Raw genomic sequence first — 24,461 nt, forward strand, 5'->3', positions numbered from 1 at the left:
GGGGGGAAGAGGAGCCTGAAATCCTGGCTGCATTTAGGTGGTTACTGGGAACTCCAGGGCACTGACATCAGATTGTTCCCTTGGGTCTGGACTGTGCATGGCTTCCCCATGCTGTTCTGCACTGGGGACAGTTCAGTTCAGTGTAACATAAGTAGAGCTCAGTCCACTGATGGCTAAACAAAGCAGAAAAGGCTTTTTCCATTCTTTTTTCCATTTTTGGCTCTGCAGGCCAGATCACAGTGTTCTCATTCAGTTTCCTTTGATCTTTACACAGGCAAAAATTTTCTTTGACTTCAGTAGGGATCTGCCTGAGTGAAAAATTCAGCAAATTTTCATGGAAATTACTCCAGCTTGGTCCTGATGTAACCAAGCAGACTCTGGTAAAATAGGATGAGTTCAGGACCGAGTTGTTCCTTTTATTTACTACTATATATTTTGAACGTGATGCTGCATATTGCCTTCCAGCCCAGCAAGGTTTCGGGTAGCACAGCTAAAGGTGCAGCAGTGACAATGAGAGAACAGAAAAGCAGCCTGTTGCAGTGGCCAAACTGCCAGGCTCACAACTATTGTTGGTTTCTAAGGTTACTGGAATTGCCTGAGCCTAAAAGAATGTCTTTGTGGCTCTTTTTTAAATCCTTTGTGATGCCTGCAGAACTGGGGGAAGGGAAGAGGTGAAGGGGGGGGTGGAGGAAGGAGGAGGGACGTGGACAGTTCAAATCTGCCACATCCTGCTAATTCAGGGAGCAAATGGTGTTGAGACTGCCCTTCCCTTTGTGTGGTCACTAAAAAGGGTGAACAAATTCGGTTTTGGTCTAAGGCAGGAAAAGAACGTATTCCAACTGTTTATTATTTTTATTCGTGCTCTCTTGCTACCCTCTCCCAAGCAGTGACCAGTGTAATGAAATGTGTTCCTTCTGTTCTCTGGGACGGAAATATAAGAGGTGTACAAAGCATTTGAATTCCTCTGTGATTCCAAATGTATGGTTATTTTTTAAAAGTTCTGCATCCATTTCATGCAGCTGCAGACAGCTTCTGTAGCATTTATATTAGCTGGACAGGAGAACTTCAACACCCATTAGGTCATTAAAATTATTTTTGAGTAGGCATGCTGGAACAGGCTGTAATCTGGGGGAAATGGAAATAGCTGGGCTAATAAACCATTGCTCTGTTCTTGCAGTGATTTTTTTTTTTTGTCCTGTTATTTCACTGCTTAGAAAATAGCAATGCAGCCCACTGTTGGTGTTTGTGGCATGGACATCAGCAGACAGTGCAGGGGAGATGTTTGTCTGTGATGAGTTGTCTTTCAGAAACGTTACAGGTATCATGGGATCATTCCTTCTGTTGCTTAGATTTTATACATCATGTGAACAGCAATTAAGCTGAATGCTTTCAAAATGGAAATCACTGACAGAAGGAGCTTTAATAGGTTAGTTATTAAGAAATATGTGATGGTTTCCCTTAGCTTTATGCACACTGCCTGTGACATGACTGGGGAAAGAGCTGGTTAGGGAGCCTTTAAAGAGATGGCTGAGTAGGTCAGACAATGAAAACCGGGACACTTGCGTACCATACCTGGTTCTGTGGCTGGTGTACAACATACACTGGGGGAATGACTTCCCATCTCTAAGATACTCTTAGCTCACTGTAAAACTGAAACAGTCATACTGGGTTTCTTTCTTAATGCTTCCAAAAAGTGCTACAGAAAGAAAGAAAACCCCACAAATGTTGTGATAGTGTATTCATGTTAGGCACATAGCCCTCTCTTCTTGAGACTTTTAGGCTCTGAAACTAGTTGGAGAAGTTGCCAAGTACCTGTAGAGTCTCGGAGAACAGCTGCAATACAGCCCTTCCCTGTCCACCTCTGAGGTCTAAATAGAAACAGCAGGTATAATGCAGGAGGTGCGTGCAGGTGAAGGGCTCTCCTGTGGCCCACTGCTTGTTCATGGTTTTTTGCTTTTCTAAGTGGTTCTGATTCCCTTTGCATTTCTAGTATTGCTGGAGGGAGTATTTCAAGATTGTACTAATCTGTGACATAACACCTTTGAAAAACAGCCTAATTGTAAGCAGTTTTTTAGCTCAGCGGTTAGAGAAACAATGCTCTTTTTCTCTCTCTCTCCTCCCCTCCCCTCTCTCCCCCTCAGTCCTCTCCCAAATAAAGCTGCCATGCAGGGAAGCACAGAAGCTCCCAGGCTCTCCTGTCAGAAATAGAGCACCGGATCTAATTTAGAATATCTGCTGACTCCTCTAGTCCAGAGTGAAGACTATTTTTGCTCAGTGACTTGCTCTAGACATTGTGAAGCTTGAAAGCTCTTGCTGTTATAATTGCTGTCTTGTTGTTGGGCTCCTTTCTTTCTTTGAAAACCTATATTTAAAACAAGAATAATGACTGCTTGTAAAATCCTTTAGTTCTGAAAGAGATTATAGTAGTAACAATGCACTGTTTATGGCGTTGGGCAACAGCTAAAACTCCTGTGAACATGGATAACAGTCAGCCGGTCATGCTGCGTAGAGTGAAAGGGCTGTTCTGTGTGGACCTAGCAGACTTGGAGGTAGGTGGTGAATACAAGCTTCGAGTTTGTGATCCCGTTTGCTCTCTGTGAATACACAATTCTGAGGGGTAAAGAAACTTTGAACCCCTACCCCAACTTGTGCTATTTCTGTTTCTTTGTTATTGTTCCTCTAATCAGTTGCCAGACAGATTTTTATCACAGAAAACAGTGGCTAGTGTGGAGCAGGCTCTGCTTTGGAGCTGGGCTAGTACTGTTCTGTAACTTTCTTTTTAAGTATTTTTCTAGGAAATGCTAGAGTCCTTGTTTTTGGCTAGGAGTCCTAGAGATTGATTAGTACTGTGTACATGTAGCTTAATACCGAAAATGATGCATAAATGGTTAAATATGGTGGATTGAAACTGGGAAAAGAGATACTTGAACTGAGAACTAGAAAAGGCAGGACAAGGAACCATACAGACAGAAGATATATTTAAGCTGTGTAGTGGTCTCCAGTGGGTAAAAGTTCCTCTGAAAATGGACCTAGAAAAATATACTGATCTGGATTGTCCTGCTACCCTTGAAAGTTGGAGTCAAGAATTGAGGGGGGGAGTGGGAGGGAAGGAGGATGTGAACAGAGCGTTGTCCGCACTCTTAGGCTGATGGAAGAAGTCTCTTGCAGAGCTACTTACTAGGTTCTGGGCTTGGGGCATGTCTACCAAAAAAAGAAGATTAAAAAACCTCTATTGGCTTATTTTCTTTAGCACAGAAAAAAACCCTCTCTGTCTTTACCATTGTTCTTCCCAGAAATGTCACTATTATATTTGTTCCCACATATAACTTGTCACCATCTTAAAAAGGAACTTAAGAACATAGTCATCTCCTTATCGTCTTCTGAAACATGTCTGAACCAGCCCTGCTCACCATGTAGCAGGGGTTCCAGTCAATCAAGTTTGGAAAGCTGTTTTTAGAGTAGATAACTGTCATGCACAGGGAGGGGCAAATCCTGCCCTAATAGTTCTGGCAATAAGCAGAACTTTGCCACCAGGGAGACTATGTGGGAGCAGATGAAACAGTACTGTGGCTGGGTCTGGTTTACAGCTGTTGCATTTGGGGAATGTATTTGACTCCCAGTGTATGTATTTTTTCGTAATACATCCTTTATGTATTATGAAACTTGTCTCGTTCCCCATTTATCATTTATGCCAAAGACCTACTTTCTTGTAAGTAGTCGAGAGTGGTTCCTGAGCAAGCCAGGGGCAGCACTTGGCACACTGGGGAGCGAGCAGGAAAGGCTCCTGCCTTGAGTAGGAATTGTCTGTTAAGAGTCTTCTGCTGCCCCTGTGAAAATCTGTAGAGGATGAGGCATTGGCATAGGGTTGATACTATGAGACCATGGCAGGTGGTTATGCTTGCTTGGACTATGATCTAGCTTGTAGCAGATCGTGCGGATCAGCTGTTGGAGGAAAAGTGTGGAGTCTATGTGTGTGCATCCTTACTCTGATTGGGGGAATAGAAGAAGCAGATCTGCCAAAGCCTATCAGGTTTCCACAGCTGTATCCTCTCATCTTTTTCTGTCAGCATATCTACATGAACAGACTATGAGGACTTTGGCCATTTGCTGGGGATTTCCATGGGTCTGGCAGCAGAAGCTCTGACTGGACTGCTAGATAGCAGAGATCTTGAGTGTGCTAATTGTGTGTATGCAAATTAACTCTGTCCTGCAGGCTTCCTGGACCTAAAACTCCATCACCATGTTCCAGCTGAAGGCCCCTCCCCAGTGTAAACAGCTCTTGGAAAATATTCGCTACTACTGCCAGGGTTCCCTTCCCCTACCAAGGGGTCCAGGTGCCCCTTGCACAGCCTTGTTCACTGTGAATCGTTCATGGCTTGAGGTCAGCATGAGGCTCACGCTACCCCTCAGGATCTGCAGTGAAACACTGCAACCACTACATCTGCCTTCCCACAGAAAAGTAGTAAGTGACAGCAGCTATCCTGTCCGCAAAGAGCAAACTGAATGTGAATGCCCTGAGACTGTCAGTTCCTCTCCACCCCACCTGTTGTGTGAGAGGTGAAACAGGGAGATGTTATGTGAAACCATAGCCTGTGTATACTCACAGCTTAATGCAAGCTAGAAATTTCATGTGAGAGGCTTTCCAGAATGCCCATAGAATCTCCAGAAATTTAACAATACAACAGTTTTTCAGTACCTTCTTCACTGGACACCAGAAAACCAGAGCAAAATAACAACTAGCAGGCACAAGATGTTCTTCAGAGCATCCTTACATGCTTTGCTTAGAGCTATCAGTGGAAATTTAAGCACCTTATGTAATGGGCTTTCTCTTCTAGCATCTGCTGCTTTACGGCAAGATTATTGGTGAGGGAATGTATTGATTTAAGAGGAGGCATTTGGGGCCTTGACAACTGTCCGGCTTTATAGGAAGAGCCACGTCTACTAGGTCGAGGAGCAGGTCAGACTGATTTTGCAGAGTGCTAGCAGCAGCATTATCTCCATAGGCTTATCTGCAGGGAGGAATCTTTACCAAAAATAACCTGTCCGCTGTGTTAGATACCAGCATTTTTGCTATGTTTCAGGGATTTAAGTTGGACACCAGACAAGATTAAAGACCGTCTTAGACTGTTGTGAACTCTTCACCCTGACTAATTGAGACTAACCTTTGGATGGCTTCTTGGATACACTGTGGTTTACTTTTCTCTCCTTTAAACACGCGTACCATGAAGTGCACAGTCTGTATGTCTGATAAGCAGGAGGGCTTTGTAGAAAAGTCCTCTTACCTGTTGTAGAGAGGAATAATTTTCTGGTTTGGGCTTTTTAGCATCGCTTCTGCTGAGCAATATGTGGTGAGTAAGGGTTTAGATTTTGCTGGCAGTTTTGAGGTGCTGAAAGATTGAAAGCAGGTTCTGTCTCCTCCTGCTCTATTTTTTTTTTAATCTGACCTTATTATTAGAGCAGTATCTGAATATCTTGCAGCTTCCCGGGTCATTCTGTAGTCAAGGCAAGGTGTGCGCCCAGGGAGATGGTATTTAAATGTGAAGCCTTTAAGCTGCATTTTTTTAAAGCTGTATTTTTTTAAAGCCACAGCACCCATGAAGAAGCAGATAGAGGGAGAACTGTTGGACCCACGTTTCTGACCCTTAGTGCTGAAGATTGGGAGTAACCCCTTTGCAAGGGCCCAAAATTGCACTTGCATTTAGGGGTTGGAGCTCACCACATGCTCCTCCGAGATGAACACTGTCAGGGCGCTTCGCAGGGGACATTTTTCCCAACTCAACAGCTGAGCCAGAGCATCAGCAGCAATGGAACCTGTTTTAAGAGCCATCTTGAACTAGTGACCCTCATCATTATCACATTGGCTGGGGGGCTCACACAGAGCTAAATCATATCAGGCCAATCTTACAGGGATCAGGTTGACCAGTTTTATATTAAGCCACCACATATGTGCAGCACGTGAGTGGCTGTTTAAAGAAAGCCTCTTACCCCCCCTCCCCTGCCCCCACTTTTAAGGCTTATTTCTTTTGTCGCGTGTCATGGGGGCTGGCAGCAGGTTCAGAAAGTCTGAGCTCTCCCAGCTCAAGGTCATTGGGATTGTTTAAATATAATCTCCTTTTCTGTACTTATACTTTCCTACAACTTGCTATTCTGTCTTTCTAAAATTAAACTATTGAGCAAAAGAGTAGATTGGACTTTACATGCAGGGCTAGGAAGGGGGCAAGCTACCCGCAGGCTGGGCCCTTTGTCAGGGTGCATGTCTGCGTGAGATCGTGCTAGGGATGCAGAGCAAAGTTCACAGTGAAGAGCTGCCCTTTGCTGCTCAGTTGTGCCTTGTGTGAACCATTACAGCTTTTCATGGCAGGCCACACATTGAGTTGTAGAGCATAGACCTGCTTAAGGAAGTGAAACCAGGCAGCTTAGGGATGATCAAGCCCTCCATAGTGACTGTGTCCTGCAAATGAATGAGACAAAGGAAGAAACGCCCTAACACTTCTAAAAAGGTCAATGGTTTGGAATGTTTTGTAATTTTAAAAAAAATGTTGTCAAGGTTTTTCTCTGCAACCAGGAAGGCTTGAAAATTAAAAGTGAAAGCTGGGGATTCCTGGTTGCAGGGGTTTGATCTTTAAAAAAGAAAAGCAGTAAACACCATCAGACTTGCAAGAACAGGCAATCCTGGAGTTTAACTGTCAAGCTGCCATGGGACAGAGATGACAACTAAGTTCTCTGTGCCAGTAAACATTTGGTTCTGCTCCCCCCTGGGAATGAGAGAAGGACCTGTGAGGCTCTGAACACCACTGTGCAGGACCCAGGCCCATGAATATTGCAACACCCCATCCCTACCATCATTGGGCATTTGTACTGGTTGTGAGCTCAACAATTTTGTGCTTGTGAGTTGTGCCTTGGGAGCAGTGAGTGTGTGTGCTGTTACAACCAGGAGCTGAGCCTGGATGCCATTCCACATACCTCTTACAGTAGGGAATGGGAATTCCCCAGTTAAGCCTTGTCCATACTAGCACAACCGGGAGAGCTAATTTGGGGTAAGTTAAAATAGTCAGTTCCACCTTATTGATACAAATTGAATCACACGCTCAGTGTATATACTCATTTTTTTCAGCCCAGAGGCCTAATAGCCCATTTCTTACTCCACTGAGGACTAACTGTACAGGTACAAGGCTCTTGTCAAAGGTGCGGTGTCATCTGCCCTAGGTAACTGCTGTACTTTGCCCTCCTTGTGCAAGGAGAACAGACAGAAGAACCTGACTGCATCCTGGCTACTTGAGTGGACACAGGCTTGCAGACCAGACCGATTTCCTCCTTTTTTTCTAGCCTCTGTGTTTTGGGGGTTTTTAAATTATTTTATTGGGATTCGCTTTACTGACTTTCCTGTGATCTCTAAACTGGGCAGGGAGAACCTTTTTCAGTACCTGATGCCACACTTGCTTTTATGAAGCAGTGTGGCTCACTACCATTTCTGCCAGCCCAAATGTTGTTTGCTGCACAGCCTTGATACCCCCCCCTGTACCAGTCATTACCCTGAGTGTTAACACTGCAGATCAGTGGTGCTTGTCCACTCCGGATCCTGCCACAGAGGAGGCATTGGAGAAACCAGATCCCCAACTGTGCTGCGACCAGTCCCATCCCAGCTGGCCCTACATTTCAGCTGCTTGTGTTGGCCATTTAAAGCCTGGGTTATGGAACTGGCTGTGGTGGAAAAGCTTTGCTTTCCTGAAGAAATCTTAGTCTCTTCCACTTTACTGATTGACTTACTAATAGCTCTAATAAGTTACTGGTTACATTTGTGTCATGCAAAGGATAGGGAAGTGAGGTGATACTGGGTAACGTGACTTGGTAGCTTATATGGGGATCTGGAATGATGCTGCTGCTTAAAAGAGTGGCTACGTAATCTGGGTTGTTTTCTTAGCGGGGAGTGGTGGGAGTGAGGAAATGTTTCAAGATAATTCAAGAATGACATCACTGTAATCCCGCTTACTCTAAGACCGTGTAAAAGCATGAAATGGGATAAATGTTTTTGTAAGAGACATGGGCTTTCCCTTATGCTTAATGGGTAAACATTAGCTTCCCTGCTCCAGGGCACAGGGGCACCTGTGGTGGTGTAGAAAACTTTCTTCCATATTACGCTAAAACTCGCTCCATGTTTGCCCCCAGTCACTGTCCCTTTTAGAACTGCTTGCGTCGCTGCGAGGCTGATGTCCTGCATCGCAGAACCGCCCTTGTGATACCGCTGAACAAAGATGCTTTTGTGAGCTGCCTGGCTGCGTGCAGGGGAGAGGAATTCAGGGGGTGCTATGACTAACTATAAGAAAGACTTGGTTTAATTCTGTTGTTATCAGCTCAGTTTGGTTGGGGATCTGTGTAAGCAAACCTGTACTGGCTTCAAGCTGGAATATTTTGAGTTGTGGAAACCCGTTCCAATTTCAACTCAGATGATCTGAACCCCTGGGGTTTTTTGTCCTTTGGAGTGTAATATCAGGTTAGGAACCCCAGGAAAGCAGATTTTGCACTTCTTTTTCACTGGAGTCTTTGTGCTTCCTGCATTTTACCCAAGTGGAAGTCATTCAGGAACAAACTTTTTTGGGGCAGCCTTACTCCTGCATCTTGGTGGTGCAGGTGTGCAGAAAAATGAATAATAATACCCAGCGTCAGGTGGGATATCTGTGCTTTTGTTATTCTGCTAATATTAATTATAGAAGAACAAGACAATTTACCCAAACTTCATTGAACTCTGGCTCTACTATGGACCTGCTTTGTGCTTACTGCTCATCTCAATTCTTGGCCTCTCCTTGAGTCAGCTGTGTTTTGTGTTTCAGCCGGTTCAGGGCAAGTGACAGAAGATGCAGGATGCATTTCTTAGACTTCTGCCCTTTCTTAATTTATTCTTTTTCTTTGCTCCATGCAACAGTTACTAAAAATGGGAACTATGTGATTACTCTTTGTGTTACTACCTACAAAGCTCCAAAGGTTGGGGCTGTTTCCAGCACTGTGTCATGGTTTAACCCCAGCCGGCAACTAAGCCCCACACAGCCACTCGCTCACTCCCCCCGCCAGAGGGACGGGGGGAAGCGAATTGGAAGGGTAAAAGTGAGAAAACTCGTGGGTTGAGATAAAGACAGTTTAACAGGTAAAGCAAAAGCCACGCACGCAAGCAAAGCAAAACAAGGAATTCATTCACTGCTTCCCATGGGCAGGCAGGTGTTCAGCCATCTCCAGGACAGCAGGGCTCCATCACGCCTAACGGTGACTTGGGAAGACAAACGCCATCACCCCGAACGTCCCCCCTTCCTCCTCCTTCCCCCAGCTTTATATGCTGGGCATGACGCCATACGGTGTGGAACATCCCTTGGGTCAGTTGGGGTCAGCTGTCCCGGCTGTGTCCCCTCCCAGCTTCTTGTGCCCCCCCAGCCTGCTCGCTGGTGGGGTGGGGTGAGGAGCAGGAAAGGCCTTGACTCAGTGTGAGCGCTGCGCAGCAGTAAGGAAAACATCCCTGTGTTATCAACACTGTTTTCAGCACAAATCCAAACCATAGCCCCGTACTAGCTACTATGGAGAAAATTAACTCTACCCCAGCCAAAACCAGCACACACTGTCACAGTTAAAATCCAAAGTCATGCATCAGATCTCAAAGGCATGAGCCTGGATTAAGAAAGATGTGATTGTTAAAGGACATTCAACAACATTCAGATATGATTTATAGTTAGAAGTGGGGTTTAAGAATCTAGAGGATTTCAAGCTTTTTGTTTCTCCAAACAGTGAGATACACTTTTGAATTTCCCCTTCAAATAGAAGTTGAAACCCTTTTATATAGCTTGATTCCAGGAGTTGAAATTTAGGAAGGAGGCCAAATATTGTGAAATTAGTGATCTCATTGTAAGAGTAGGCAGCAGTGAGGTTTGTTTAGGCAAAACTTTCAGGGAAATTCCTGGGTATCTGGGCTAAATATCCTGGTTTTGTTTATCAACCACAATTACTGCAGACTTACACTGGAAACATTTGAATGGGGGAGGAGAGAGGCAACACAGCTCAGTTCTGTGTCAGGAAATACCAGATCATTTCATGCTTTCCAGTCTCTTGTATCTTTTGTGTCTGCCTGATCTAAACCTTATCACTTTGGGGGCTTTGGTGTATTAAGACGTACAAGGAGCTCTGCACAAATATCTTTCCAAGCAAGATACGGGTAAGGCTTGTTCTCTAATGAAGAAAAAATTGCTTGAGGAGGAGGTTGCTATCTCTTTGTCAAAACATTTATTTTTGTTTAACAAAAGAAGTAATTTCCTTACTGTTTTTACTTTTCACTTCCCTACTGAAAAGCCAGACATCTTTATCTGACATTTTTTAAGGTTTTAGACCTGTTTTGTTTGCTATTTTTAGTGAAAAAGTTAAGCTTTCATTAGTAGCTTTTCAAAAATACTGAGTGAAAACTTTCCGCAAGAGGACAAGAATATTTCAATCACCTCTATTCCTAACTTAAATACCAGAGAACAACCATAACATCCTAATGATACAGAGCACACTCGAGCATACGCTTGGTCTCTCATGATGTAGGGAGGAGAGAGAGCAGCTGTTGAGCACTGCTGAGATCTGCTGCACGGTCGTTACTGACCCAGTGATCCTTAAGAGAGGTGCATTACCAAAATGAGTAAACCATGAGTCAGACCAGGCAGTGAGACAGTGGCACTATTTAAAGTACATCAGAATAACAAGTGACAGTCTTATTTATATATGTGTATTAAAAAAAAAAAATTATCATCTTGTTTTTCTTCAGAGAATACCAGAGGAGCTAACCTTAGATGCCTTACTAGAAATGAATGAGTCAAAGGTGAAAGAAACAATGAAGAGATGTGGTGCCAGAGATGAGGAGTGCTCCAGACTCAATGGGGCACTGAGCTGCTTACGGAAGGTGACTGAATCAGGTACAGACTGCCTTGTTGTTCTACGGAATTAGTTTCTCGGCAATCTGGCCCCCATCCTACTTCCTTTCATATAAGACAATCTGCAAAAACCTCTAGAGAATGTCTTTGGGTTTATTCTGTAACCAGTATCAGGTTATGGCTCTCGGATGTACATGAAGTTGCAGTGATCAAATGCATCTAGAGCTGTGGACTGGATTTGGTTTTGACAGTATGTCAAATAAATAAATAAATGGAAATAAATGTATGTAGAAATATCCTCCCCTACTCAATAGACTATATCCTTATTCCCTCTCTGTTCAGTTGTGTCTAATCCTCCATCATTCAGTACACATATCCTTGACCTAACAAATACAACCAGGTTTCTTGTAGGTAATCCCCTCCCCAGATATCGCAGACTCAGAGAGAAGGTGTAATTCTGTTTGGCATTACTTTGCTCAGAAGCCTGATTATTGCTCAGCTCAGTGCTTTGGAAGAGAGGAACATCGCTCTGGCAACCCTTTATCACTGCATAGCTTGTAGCGTGCCAATTGATTCACTTCTCTTTAAAACCACTTGCCTCCTGCTATCTTTCTTTGACCGCTAGAATTGATAGAATCATTAGCCAAATTCCAATAGCAGATTCAAGAGCTAGAAAGAACCCTGATTTACCTTGAAATTATGGAAAGAAAGGTACTGTGTAATTAGAAATGCATGTGTTCAGCATGCAAATGCAAGTTATTTAAGATCAAACTCATGATTCCCAGAGCGCTGTTTCACCGTCTTCCCGTGTCGTCTTCCCTAGGCTACTTTCAAAGGCATTGTAAAATCTGTTTGTATGAGAGTGTTTCTCACAGCATACTGATACTAACATGCATCAGATCTTTCTTTGTAGCAATTATCAGCCACTGAAAGGTGATGTTTCCTGTTGGTATTATGACAGTTCATACCATTCGCAAATCATAAAGATTAGTTAATGGAAAAGTCAGCAAACAGCTCAGTTTCATATTTCCTTTTTTCTAATCTTTCTTGTCCTGGGGTTTGGCAGTTTGGGCTGCCAAATATTTCCCATCGATACTGTGGCAAAACCAGTCATTGTTCAGAAGTCATGGCATTCACTCATTATAAAAAATCAGCAAACAGCTCAGTTTCATATTTCCTTTTTTCTAATCTTTCTTGTCCTGGGCTGCCAAATATTTCCCATCGATACTGTGGCAAAACCAGTCATTGTTCAGAAGTCATGGCATTCACTCATTATAAAGAAATTACATTTTTAAAAATACAGGTATATCATCTCTTTTCAATCACTGAGTGGTCAATAGGACATCAGGGCCTGAAGCTTTGTCTTTTCACCTTGATTTAAGTCATTAAGGACATACTTAAAATTTAGACAGAGAGTTATCCTGATGAATTAAGCCTCTGAAATTATCCCAGTAATCTGTGCCTTCCCGCTTTGCTGCCTGCAGGCCTTTGCACTTTTTTTCCCCCCGTTTATACCCAGAATTGGTCTACAAGCTGTACTGGATCATTCTGAACTACAGTGCTAGGCATTGCAGAAGGCAATGCTGGGCTCCACCAGCGATCCAGCAGGTTGTCGTGGTTCCTTTTTGTCCAGCTGTCTGTCCCTGGTGCAGCTCTAGCTAATACAGTCTGAAGAAACACAGCAACTCTGTGCTGAGAGCTTGCTGCTGCCTGTAATTGAACAGCAGTGCCCCAGTACTCCAGGTGTCAGGTGAGTTCTAGGCACTGGTTACATGCCAGAGAGAGAGAAAAGCAGCCAAATGAGTATCGGGAGCTCCTAGACACCCCTTATTTCCAATCTAATGGCCTTTCTCAATTTAAGTGGTGTTTAGCAGTTCTGTTGGCTAACAGAAAATAGTTTCCTCTTTTTACCAAAGACCAGTCTAAAAGCAGGCAGGGTGCCAGGTTGGATGTACAGATTTGTCTAAACAGATTGGCACCAAATCCACATAGGCTTGCAGTGGGATGTGGGTGCCTGTTTTATATAGGTATGTATATCCCACATTCTTCAATAGGGCCCCAATCTGTTAAAACTCAGCCCATCTTAGAACATAGGACCTGATTTTAGCTTTTGAGATACATAGCTACGGATAGGAAAGAAGGGTAGTTACTGCCATTAAAGGTTACTTTAGCTGATATCTTAGATGGGTGTCAGGGGAGGAGAGACTAGACTTGCACCTTGGCTAGGTGCAAAGCAGGGGAAAAAAACCACACCTTATAGCCTAAAGCAGCATGATGTGGTATGTATATATACATTGGCTTTTCTTTTTAATCAATCACTAACATTGCTATGGTTGGTGAACAGGTGGGGAGTTAAAAGATGATGTGCTGATGAATCTTTCTGAGGCACGCCGAGAGAACAGCTCTACAAACACGACCGAATCCCCCTGCTTCTCTGCGCCCACATGGACTCCCTCTGCACAGCACTTTCCCAAGGGCAACAGCCAGCAGGCACGTTCTGTGTCAGTATCTACAATCCCATCTTCAGAATCTCTTGCCTCGAGTCATGGACCTTCTATCTATGCAGAAAACCTCCTGGACCCTTTTGCATTCCCTGCACACAGTGGAAGGTTAACACCAAGGACTCCTCACAGCATCACCATCACTCCACCAACCACTCCTCAAGCCAAGAGACGGCATAAGTTGAAGCCACCACGGACTCCTCCTCCCCCTTGCCGGAAGGTTTTTCAGCTGCTACCTAACTTTCCAACCCTCACAAGGAGCAAGTCCCACGAATCACAGCTGGGAAACAGGATAGATGAAGTTCCTCCAGTAAAGTAAGCGTGACACTTCCCCCGTCCCCACAGGCACTGGTGGGCTATGTTCATACCAAAGGGTATTCAGTGCTCCAGTTCTGACTCTCTGAAAGAGCTGGTGTCCAGTTGCTTTGTCATGGTTTCACTGTAGTCTGAGAATCTGTATCAGTGGGATATTCTAAGATAACCATAAAACCTGCTTGTTAATAGTGTACTTTACTTGAAATTTATTTGAATTTATTTGAAGTTGCACCTGCTGGGTGCAATTGGGATGGCTGCTACTATTAAAGGCCTCCAACCAGTTTTTCTCAAGCATCTAGTAGCCAATTCCACATACTAGAATTATCTTCTGTCCTTAAATGTTCCTGACAGTTCAGGTGGCTGGTATCCTTTTATGTTTTATATACTAAAACCTGCAAATTGCTAAACATCTAAATGCAGCAAGTAAGCATCTGTGGCCAACGCACAGCTTTGTTTTGAAATCCAGTGGTAAGAACCTGGTTCTGCTGTGATCCAGGTCGTATTGATTAAGTCTGATAGGAATTGCACAATGTAGCACTTCTGTGATTCAGGCACTTCCATGGAGCCTGCCAGTTGACTGAGTTGTGCAGCCCCATTAACACTTCTCGTCTGCAAGCCAAAATTCGGGTGCACTCTTGTACACTTCACTCATAGGCTGGAGCTGGAGCTCTACCCAGCAAAGACTACCATTTGTAGGCAGGAAAATATTGGCTGTATAGCAACTTTAGGAGCCTGTGCAAAGCCAGAGATCTTTGTAAGCCTGACATCAAACGCTGCAGGAAAGAGTTTCTGCTCTAGCAATCTGTGTATCCTGTCACATGAATATGAATGTCTAAAAAAAAAAAATTTTTTTTTTTCTCTCTCTCTCTAGGTTCGGTAAGAGACTTTTACAGGGCTGTCTTCGTTTTGTTGCCGAGCGAGAAGAACCTGTCCTTGTCAACTATCTGTTGATCATCCCTGTGCAACCTCTGGAGGTCCTCAATAGGGCCTTCTATCCCAGAGTTTCTGTTAACCGGAGATTGGCCTACTTGGCCTACTGGAGAACTGCAGGATGTTTGCATGGTCTTTTTTGTACCTGGTATTTCTTCAGATGTCAAAAGCAAGGAAAAGGAATACTGATGTTTAAAGGGTTAAAGCAAGGGGTTTGGGTGTGTGTGATTTCAGACGGCTGTTATTGATGCCTCTTGGGTACTAGAAATAACTTCACATCTAACCATTTAGTATCTTTGGATATTCATTGCCAAGTATCTCTGTAATGAAATTAGACAGTTGCATGCAACCTTCTGAGAAACGCTTCAGCATGTGCTGAATGCTTCCTCTGGTGTTGATGAGTCTATTCACATGTTTAATAGGACTAGGACTTGTGTTTTTATCCAGTAACGTATCAATGCCATTTAATGTTTTAGCTATCCTGATGTGACTATGTGTGTCTGTCTCAGACACAACCTGTAGTAGAGAGCTAATGTAGAGAGATATGGGCATCTTGGAAAGTGTCTCACCTTTTTGTAAAGTACAGAAGTCCAAATAAGGACATTATAGCACCACACATATCTAATGCCCTTTAAAACAAAAATCCCAGGAATTACGTTCAGAAATGAAAAAGCATAGAAAGAAAATCGTAGAATGAAAATGCAAGCAGAAATCTGAGCATTTCTCTGTGGAGAGTGATAGAATTTATGCAATAAATAAAAAAGGCATCAGAATAAATTCAAACAGAAATGAAGACTTTTGGTGCTTCTATGCATATAGTCATATTGTCTGTTTTGAAATCTATACTGTAGGCTCTTTTAAGTCCCATTCAATTCCAAACTTTTTTATATTCATTAGGACTCTTCAGTAAGGATTTAGCCATCTTAACTGATGTTAACAGCCATCTTAACTGTTGTAGTATGATTAATTCAGATAACTGCATTTGGATGGCCCCACTAGATCAGCGATATTCCTTGGAAAAGCAACTAGTCATTCCAGCCTATTCTAAGATGCTGAAGACCACAGATGCCTTTAAAAGTTCACTGGAATAATGATAAAAAAGAATCTGGTGCCATCTAGGGTCAAATAAAGAGACTGGCTTTTTGTAAGCATTGACAGTGTCCAGCCTTGAAGCTGTGTTGATATTTGCAGATTTGAGTTTTCTCCAGATTTGCATTGTGGCTATAGATTTAATTTAGGAAATAATGCCAGAATCTTAGTATTTGAGAGTTTTTAGGAAGTTATGTGGTATAACTACTGGAGTGCTGGACTGGCATTTTGAAGTCTAGGTCACCCTTTATGCACTTACCAGCTAGCTAAGTGATCTCACATAAATCTTTTTATTCTTGTGGGTCACACTGGCCCTGTCTATAAAATGGAGATAATAATTTTCAGTGTAAAAGAATATTCTGAAGTCTACTGACACTGCATGAAAACTGAGTGGTGGTATTCGTGGTAAACCAATTGGGAGTAAAATCTGACTTTCCACTTTGTTTTAAGATTGGCCTAGACCTAATCAGATAGACTTCTGTAATCCCTAAACATAAAACATAATGATTTAACAAAAAGAAGGAAGAATTATGATTCCACCACCAAATCTTATCTTACATTGCCTCCATATGAAAACAAATAAAAGAGTAGTATCTGGTAGTAGCTTTACAGCAGAAGGCAAACCAATCTCAGCTGTGCTACTAAGCATCATAGCTACTAGTCCCTATCTATGGCAGTGATCACTTTGTTTCTGTCTAGACTGGTAAGCATGCTTCTTAGTAATGCTTCCCTAAAACATCCTTTTGTTCTCCATCAGAACTCTCCCAAGGGTCCCCTCAAACGGTACGAAGAGACTTTGGCTTAGCTGTAACACACAGGTAAGCAACACATGCTGTGGGAGCCACAAAGGAAACAAACCGAGGGGTTAGACCAGGACAGCATCCTATTCAGTGCGTTTGTAGCAGTCACGACTAAGATGGGTTTGAAGTTGGGTCGGGTGCCTCATTTGCTAAGTTCAGCCTGAACTATGTATTTCAGCTTCATTTCAATATATGCACTTGAAATCCTTTTTACAAAGCCAACGGACTCATGATTCCGCAATGACTAGCATACCAGCAGTAGCAATGCTGTGTATGGGGTGATAGGACCAAGCATGCCAAATGTGTAACAATGCCTTTTCTAAAACACTTCCACTGCTACAAATGAAAGGGAAGCTGCTCCTTCCTCCCTACGTTGAAAGAGCATAAATTTCCCTTTTCCTCTCTTATATCTTCGTGCATCCCCCCTTCCCAAATCCAAACCAAAACTGGGCCAGCCAGTTAATGCCAAACCAACGTATCAGTTTAATTTTCTGGTAAAAGGGATAACACTCCCACCACCACCCACCCACCATAAATTGGGTCCCAGTTCTATGAAGATGTTCAGGTGAATATAGCCAGCACCACGTGACATGTCCTGCTGACCTGAGGAGGGACACCACCGACTGATAGGCAGCACGTGTTCATGGGCTGGATCTGCACTTGGAGTGTGTGCTGGCTGCTGCCTCTCAGAGTACTTGCTTGTTTCATGAGGTGAAGCTCAATTCCAGTTTGAGGTTTTTTTATGAGAAGTGATATTCTGTCACTTGGATATCTTTGACCGCATGAGGCTTCAGATCTGTAATTGCTGAGCTGCATCTTTGAGGACCTTCTAGAGATGGGTGTACATGCACACCCTGTCTCCTTGCCAGAGACACCTCTGAGCACCTCTCAGCCCTGTTCCAAGAGTGGAGAACTAGCAAGAGGCCAGCAGAGTTGGTGGCAGCCTTTTCAGTTGCTTTTGATCAGAAAAGTGAGACGTCTTTTCCACAACACCACTTGCCCTTTTCAGAAAGGGCTAAAGGAGTATAATAGCCTGTCTGTAACTACCTACGAATGTTGATTTTTCTTCAGACACCAGTTAACCATTAATCATTTTTCCCCTCTTGTTTCCACTTAGGTTCTCTACAAAGTCTTGGTTATCTCAGATTTGCCAAGTCTGTCAGAAAAGCATGATGTTCGGGGTGAAGTGTAAGTACTGCAGGTGAGCACACAGTGATGATCTTTTTCAGAAGAACTTTGCATTTGATTCATTAAAGTTTGCCAGTGACGAGTATCTCTTGACGTGATGCACTCTTAACAGTGGCATCATTTTTTCAGTCAGCTTCTGAACTGGCAAAGGAATGCTTTGGCACAACGTATACTTAGGTTGGCGGCCTGACACATAGATGAACCAAATTTATTCCCCTGCCACAGGCTTTCTACCTGATCATGGGCAAATCTTGTAGCGGGAGCTGGATACCTAAATAACAGCGAGGATTTTAGTTTTTGCTTCTCTGTCTGGGTTGTTAATTCAGAGTGCTGAGATTTTGATGCTTCACTGTTGCAGGATGAGGGTCAGTGAAGGTAACGATATTAAAAATAAATCAGATGCTAAGATATGTATATGGCTTTCATTAGCCTAATGGTGCACATAATAGAATTCTTCATATGAATGCATGGTGCTTTGGGGCCTGGAGCATTCCAGAACTCCCTCCGAGATTAGCATAAGAATTACAAATTAAGGGTAGGCTTCCTCTTTTTGGGAAAGAACAAGTTGCTATTTAACATGTAATGTTTCTCTTTCAGATTAAAATGTCACAACAAATGTACTAAAGAGGCACCTGCTTGTAGAATATCCTTCCTTCCCAGTAAGTAATTTTCTACAAGTTCTTAGCATTTCAATGTAATTGATGGTATCACAAGAATAAAAAGTCTGATTAAAGCTTTTTTCTCCCTTCTCCAACCTGTTTTTCAGTAACAAAAATAAGAAGAACAGAGTCTGTCCCTTCTGATATCAATAATCCAGTAGACAGACCAACAGAACCACAATTTGGAACTCTTCCCAAAGCACTAACTAAAAAGGTACATGGTGACTGAAGTGAGTCTTGTGTCTGTAAGTGACTGAGGAGCTACAGTAAGGAGAGGTGGCGGCAGTACCTTGCTGGTTGCAGCAAGAATGGCACCTTGAGCTTTCGCTTTGTAAGGAGACTTTGATATGTGACATTTTCTCCTTGTAAAACATGGGTTGTGCACAGCTCCAGCTGCCTCTCAGAAAAACTATGCTATGATCGAAGGCTAGGGCCAGCTTTCCTTTCTCTGTTCAGTAAACATTGAGGGGAATTCTTTCTTTCTTTTTATTGTTTTCTCATGAGTGACTTTCCTCGCTTTGCAGGAGCATCCACCAGCAATAAATCATCTGGACTCTAGCAGTAATCCTTCTTCTACAACCTCATCCACACCGTCTTCTCCAGCACCTTTCCAGTCTTCCAACCCTCCCAGTGCAACACCTCCCCCAAACCCGTCTCCTATGGGCCAGAGGGATGGACGATTTAACTTCCCAGGTAAACTTACGTTTTTCAGGAGAACTCTGCCAAGATCAGAAAGACCTCTATGCAAGCAGGGGCTGACCAAGACTTCATAGGTAGTTGCAGGTTTCTGAATACATGGTCGTGTCTTAAGCAAGGTGTGAAGGTGTATCTTGTTACCTGATAAAAGAAAATGGTCTGTTCTTAAAAGTTTTTAAGTGGTATCAACAAGATACCTTTGCAGGAGACAGATTATTAAGGAGTGCTGGCACCTTTCTTAAATGATTTGATCTTTCTATTTTCTCCTTTTTTGAAAAGGACTAAAAAAAAATATTATATTCTTTCTCCTCCCTTTTCTCATTGTATTGTAAAATGCATGCTGCCTGCTGTGTTTGGTCACCAGTGGCTTTAAATCATGAGTAAGCTGACTGCTAGAGCAAAACGTGAAAATAAGAACTGGGATGAATTACTTTACCAGTCCCTTCCAAAAGATAACCAACAATTAACACTCATTTTTAAACCATTGACATACATGTATGGTGGAAAAGAATTTACCCTACATACTTTACATATTAAAGACCCAAATGTGCAGTCTTTACCAAAGTCGATAGGGGGAAGGATCTCTAACAAGGGCAAAGATTTACATAGTGAGAATAAATTTAATTCCTTCGATCTGGAAATGGAGTCACGTGCTGCTCACTAGCTGCTACACGTAGCCTTCTCTGAACTGCTGTGAGCAGTTTACAGCTGTATTGAAGGCATGTGAGCCTTCAACATTGCTGTATTTTGCATCAAGCTTTTGATCTCTGAGTAAAAGTTGCTATTTTAGTCTACTCAAAAGGAGCAGAAGCAGAGCCAGTTTAGTACAAGGATTCTACTGCAACTACTTTGTATTAGGACATACTGCTCAAATTCGCTGAAATAAAAAAAATGCTTGCAGATGGCTCATGAGCTTCAGCTTCTCTGGGTGCGTCTCTGAAAAGCTGAAGACATGACAGAGCACTGAAGCACCAGCTTTTACCTGGGTCTGCCTTTTAGCATTCCTGGGTTCTCTAAATTTGCTTCTGCCACTTGAAGTCTGAATGTGTTGTTTTCCCACCAGACTGTTTGCTTATTGGTAACATAGCTTTCATTTGATAAGTATCATCTGTCATAGTCTTCCAAAAATGCATGTGCTGAAATTCACCCTCTCAAGCAGGCTGATAATCTACTAATCTGTTTCCCAACAGTGAGTTGGGACTAATTCATTGAATGCATATGGGGCACGTACTGATGATCCTCTAACTTGTTTGTGTTTTTTTTCTCCTGGTAATTTTTTTTGCTGTCCTTTTTAAAAAAAAAAACCAATTAAAAAAAAAAGCTGCCTACTACATTCAGCATAGACCACAATTTATCTTCCCAGGTGAGTTGATTGTTTTAATTCTACTAACCAGCTTCTGCTGCCAAAAAGTAACTTGTTTGTAAACCTCTGCATGCTGCCCAAGAACAATAATTCTGCTTTAAAAAAAAAAAAGTATCTAAAACAATTCAAACTTTCTCTTACCTCACTATATAAATTCAGGCTTCTCTCTCCTAATAGGGAGGTAGTGATGTGATTTATGTACTAAGGTGAAACTTTGAATATTCAGTTGTAAAACAGTAGCTTTCTGTTGTGGGATTCTATACACAGCCATGTTCTTTCTTTAAAAAGGCTCACTTTTAGGGTTCTATGCTTAGCTAGAATAAATGGACACTGTCAGTTCAGGAATGCTGAGCTCACCTTTATGAACTGAGGCTTTTGCCTATGGGATTTAAGAATGATGCAACACTATTCATATGTGGATTTGCATATACAAACTTTTCTCAGTCAGCTGTTTGTGAACCCTTAGAAACAGCTTGTTTGTTTCCAAAGCGAGAATTTATGGTGTAGGATGCCAGGTACAGAGTATTTATTGAGTTTTGGAAGGATTTGCAATTCAAGCTGAATTTCCTTTGCACTGGTGACACTGGACAGACTAGGTGCAGTTGGAATACGTGACCTGCAGCTAGGTCATGTATAGATGAATTCAAATGTCCTAGTTCTGTGAGGATTTAAGTATTTGTGATTGTCCAAGGCAACCTGACGGCATGTGAGCCGTTCACAGACAAGGACTGACCTCAAAAGACATTACAGATAAGTAGGTGAATGGGAAGAAGACTGGGCTTTGTCAATATACAGGCATGTAAGTACTAGGAAAGATGAGCATAGTTTTAAAAGAATAGAAGTATAAAATCATATTGTCTGTGGTTGAGTTTACTTTATAATTCCTGAATAAGAAGCAAATTATCATTATTGCAATGTTACAACTTCCAATCTATAAGAGATTAAAGAGTAAAATATGTCATAAATGTTTCTACTTTCCCAGAAATTCCCAGTCCCCCACAAATAGCACAGCCTCCAGAACCAGCTGCAGACACTAAGTAAGTATAGTTTTAAATTCTTTTATTTGCATAGTGTTTACCTGATAATCTTCAGATCAGTCTGCAAGCGCTATGTTATGACCAAAACTGAACTTATCATCTGAGAACTCACAGGGTAATTTTAGTCAGCAAGGGTGACACTGGTATTTCCAGTTTTATAAAGCTGAATATGATATTTACTTTAAATTGGACAGTAAGAAGTCCACACCTGTAATATCTAGTTATGGTTATGTGTGCATTCCCAAGACCAGAAAGGTCCGATGAAATAGAAGTTACGGATTTTACAATTAAAAGAGCACTACACACTTAGCTGCAAGCAAACATCTTTTTAAGGATCTGAGTTGTAGGGCATGCGGAAGATTTTAGCCTGCATTGCCAGCACTCACAATTGCTTCTCCACTGTAGGTGTTTCAGTAGTAGGAAGAGGAGTAGCCATTACTGGAACACATTGTAATAACGCAGCCATGCCACTGCCAAATCAATCCCTGCCACTCAATCATTGAGAATCACTTCAGAGTCTTTGTCCCTCATTTGCTAAAGTAAGCTTAGAATGTCCTTATCTGTTAAGTGGAGCAGTAATTGTATTTTTCTCTGACCTACTATAATGCTATCAAGATCTGTTCTCTATTTGCTTCTTTCTACTCCACTAACGGCATACGTAGCAGCCCACTTTTCTAACTCAGGTGGATATGCAAACGTTATTTTCACTGTAAACCTGTCTTCTCTTGTTAGTGCTCATGAACAGCCAGACACAGATGGAGTTGAATGTGAAGCAGAGGTAGGTTTTCTGGTTTGCCCTTTTGTACAATCAGAAATGCCATGTTGAAAGTGCAATAAAAAAGTTGTGGCCCTGGAATTACGAGTGTAGACTAGCTGTGCCTTACCTCAGTTCCACTGAACTGTTTGTACTGCAAAGATCTCAACTAAAAATTCATGGTTTCTGTAGCTAGGCTGAAACATTTAAGTACTTGTAAGAATACTTAACTTTTTTTTATCGGGCTAAGATGATATTTTTCAAACTTTTGGCTCACTCCGTTTGGCGCAGCTGTTTTTACATTACACGAGCTGCAGGCCTGCTGCTGGAGCTACGAGGTGTAAATACTCTGCAGACCTCAAATCTGCAAGTAATGCATGTGTAGGTGCTACCCGTGGTCACATAAGCCCATGCTTACAGGCTTGGCTTTGCAGGATCTACCATGAGCTAACGTTTTGCATAGGAAAGCCTTTCCGTACCTATTCACAGGACTCTGATTTTGGTAGTGCCTAAGCATGTGTTCAGCTTGTAGTATGAACACTGAAATGGCTTTCTGTAGGGATGAGTAAACTTACAGAGGTAGAATTAATGATTTCAGCAGAAATTACGGGAATTTGGATCAAGCTTGCTGATTTTTGGAGCATTTCTCCCTAACAGGAGAATTTTAGTAATTGCAAAAAAACCAAAAACCCACCCACAATTTATTTGAAGAACAAAGAGGTTCTTGACCCTTCCTTTTAGAGTGGTCTTGTAGTATTTTTCCCCACACTGAAGGCCAAATCCTGAGAGATGCTGATTCCCTAGATGTTAGTGCTGGTTCTACAAATTTAAATCTATATGGAATAAAGCCTTTCTTGTCTTCACCCGCGTGCACTGACATACAGAAGATGTATGTCTTTTTGTAGCCTTCCGAGATGACTTTGCCCTGTGAGGTATATTTCTAGAGCTGTAGTCAAATGCGTACATCCAACCCCCTAAAGTTCTCTCAAAGCAGCCCTTGCTGCTGGCTGGTAAGCTGCTTCTGCCCCTCAGATGGGTCTCCCAGCATATGTTTCCATTCTCTTTTTGTAAACAGGTGGAAGAACCAGAGACTAACAAATCAGAACCTGAAGATGATGAGGATGAGGTGGAAGATTTGCCAAACAGGCGGCCACGCTTGCAAGGGATGATTTATCGCAAACCTAGCCAGACCAGCGTCTACCTGCAAGAATGGGACATTCCTTTTGAACAGATTGAACTGGGGGATCCTATTGGCCAAGGACGATGGGGGAAGGTTTACAAGGGAAAATGGCACGGGGAAGTGGCCATCAGGCTGTTGGAGATAGACGGGAACAATCAGGATCATCTCAAGCTCTTTAAAAAGGAGGTGATGAACTATAGACAGACCCGGCATGAGAACGTGGTGCTCTTCATGGGAGCATGCATGAACCCTCCTCATTTAGCAATCATTACTAGGTAAGGATATAGCATCTTGGTATTATTTTTAATATATACATATTATATAGATAGATAATATTTATTTTTTATATATAAAAATAAACCTCTTACTGCAGTCAGGAGGTGGCAGACATGAATGCAGTCTGTGTTGCTCAGAGTTTTGGATACTAGGGTTGTCTCCTTTTAGGGAACGTATAATATTTTTTGGCAATTTTCTTTTTATTTTTGATTCTTAAATAATAAAATTCAAAAAGCAGGAGAAAAAAAATCTGGAACAGGCTGTTCCTCTGTCACCTACTTCCAGATGGTTCCAATTCAGCAAAGTGACAGTAAACCAATGTGTGAGGCTGATAATGCAACAGTTACCTGTTCCTTTCTGCTCCTCTTAGGGACGCTTGTCAATTAGGCAAAAATGTTACTATTTTTCTCCTCTCTTCCGTTTTCAGTATTTAGTTGAGAGGAGTATCATTTAGCCCCTAAATAACAGCTCTTTGGGATGTTCATATGCAGGCACAATTTAAGTAAGGCCAAGGGCATGCCATTCTCATAGTCTGGCAAGGAGGTACTCGGTCATTTCTAATTGCCAGTTCCAAAAGAAGTTTCCTACTTAAGTGACCAGTAGGACCAGCAGCAGAAGCTGGTGCTCAGATTTTGAAAACTGGACTTCAGATGTCAGAGCAGTATAACAACAACTGGGCCTCTGAAGAAATACCTAAGCATTTTTTGCACATCCTTGAGCATGCTTTAACAATAGGTCTCCTGTACAATTGGGTCCTTAGAGTTCTTGAAAATGGCATTTCTCAGCA

The 24,461-nt window shown here is 42.4% G+C and overlaps 1 protein-coding gene across 4 annotated transcripts in view; it reads left to right on the top strand.

The window, feature by feature from the left end:
• Positions 1-24,461, top strand: part of KSR1 (kinase suppressor of ras 1) — a 37,385-nt gene that overhangs the window by 1,210 nt on the left and 11,714 nt on the right. For 3 of the 4 annotated variants that reach the window (XM_009318796.1, XM_009318797.1, XM_009318798.1), the window contains exons 1-13: positions 2,258-2,549; positions 10,781-10,928; positions 13,231-13,702; positions 14,574-14,578; positions 16,479-16,539; positions 17,639-17,722; positions 18,307-18,368; positions 18,476-18,582; positions 18,893-19,061; positions 20,386-20,427; positions 21,410-21,464; positions 22,197-22,242; positions 23,294-23,673. In XM_009318796.1, the coding sequence (XP_009317071.1) occupies positions 2,433-2,549; positions 10,781-10,928; positions 13,231-13,702; positions 14,574-14,578; positions 16,479-16,539; positions 17,639-17,722; positions 18,307-18,368; positions 18,476-18,582; positions 18,893-19,061; positions 20,386-20,427; positions 21,410-21,464; positions 22,197-22,242; positions 23,294-23,673 (1,748 nt within the window). In that variant the 5' untranslated portion in view covers positions 2,258-2,432. Of the gene's footprint in view, positions 1-2,257; positions 2,550-10,780; positions 10,929-13,230; positions 13,703-14,573; positions 14,579-16,478; positions 16,540-17,638; positions 17,723-18,306; positions 18,369-18,475; positions 18,583-18,892; positions 19,062-20,385; positions 20,428-21,409; positions 21,465-22,196; positions 22,243-23,293; positions 23,674-24,461 lie in introns of those variants that run through there. The other variant, XM_009318799.1, reaches the window with a different exon arrangement.

Source organism: Pygoscelis adeliae, unplaced genomic scaffold (assembly GCF_000699105.1).
Source record: "Pygoscelis adeliae isolate BGI_AS28 unplaced genomic scaffold, ASM69910v1 Scaffold392, whole genome shotgun sequence".
Classification (NCBI taxonomy): Eukaryota; Metazoa; Chordata; class Aves; order Sphenisciformes; family Spheniscidae; genus Pygoscelis; species Pygoscelis adeliae.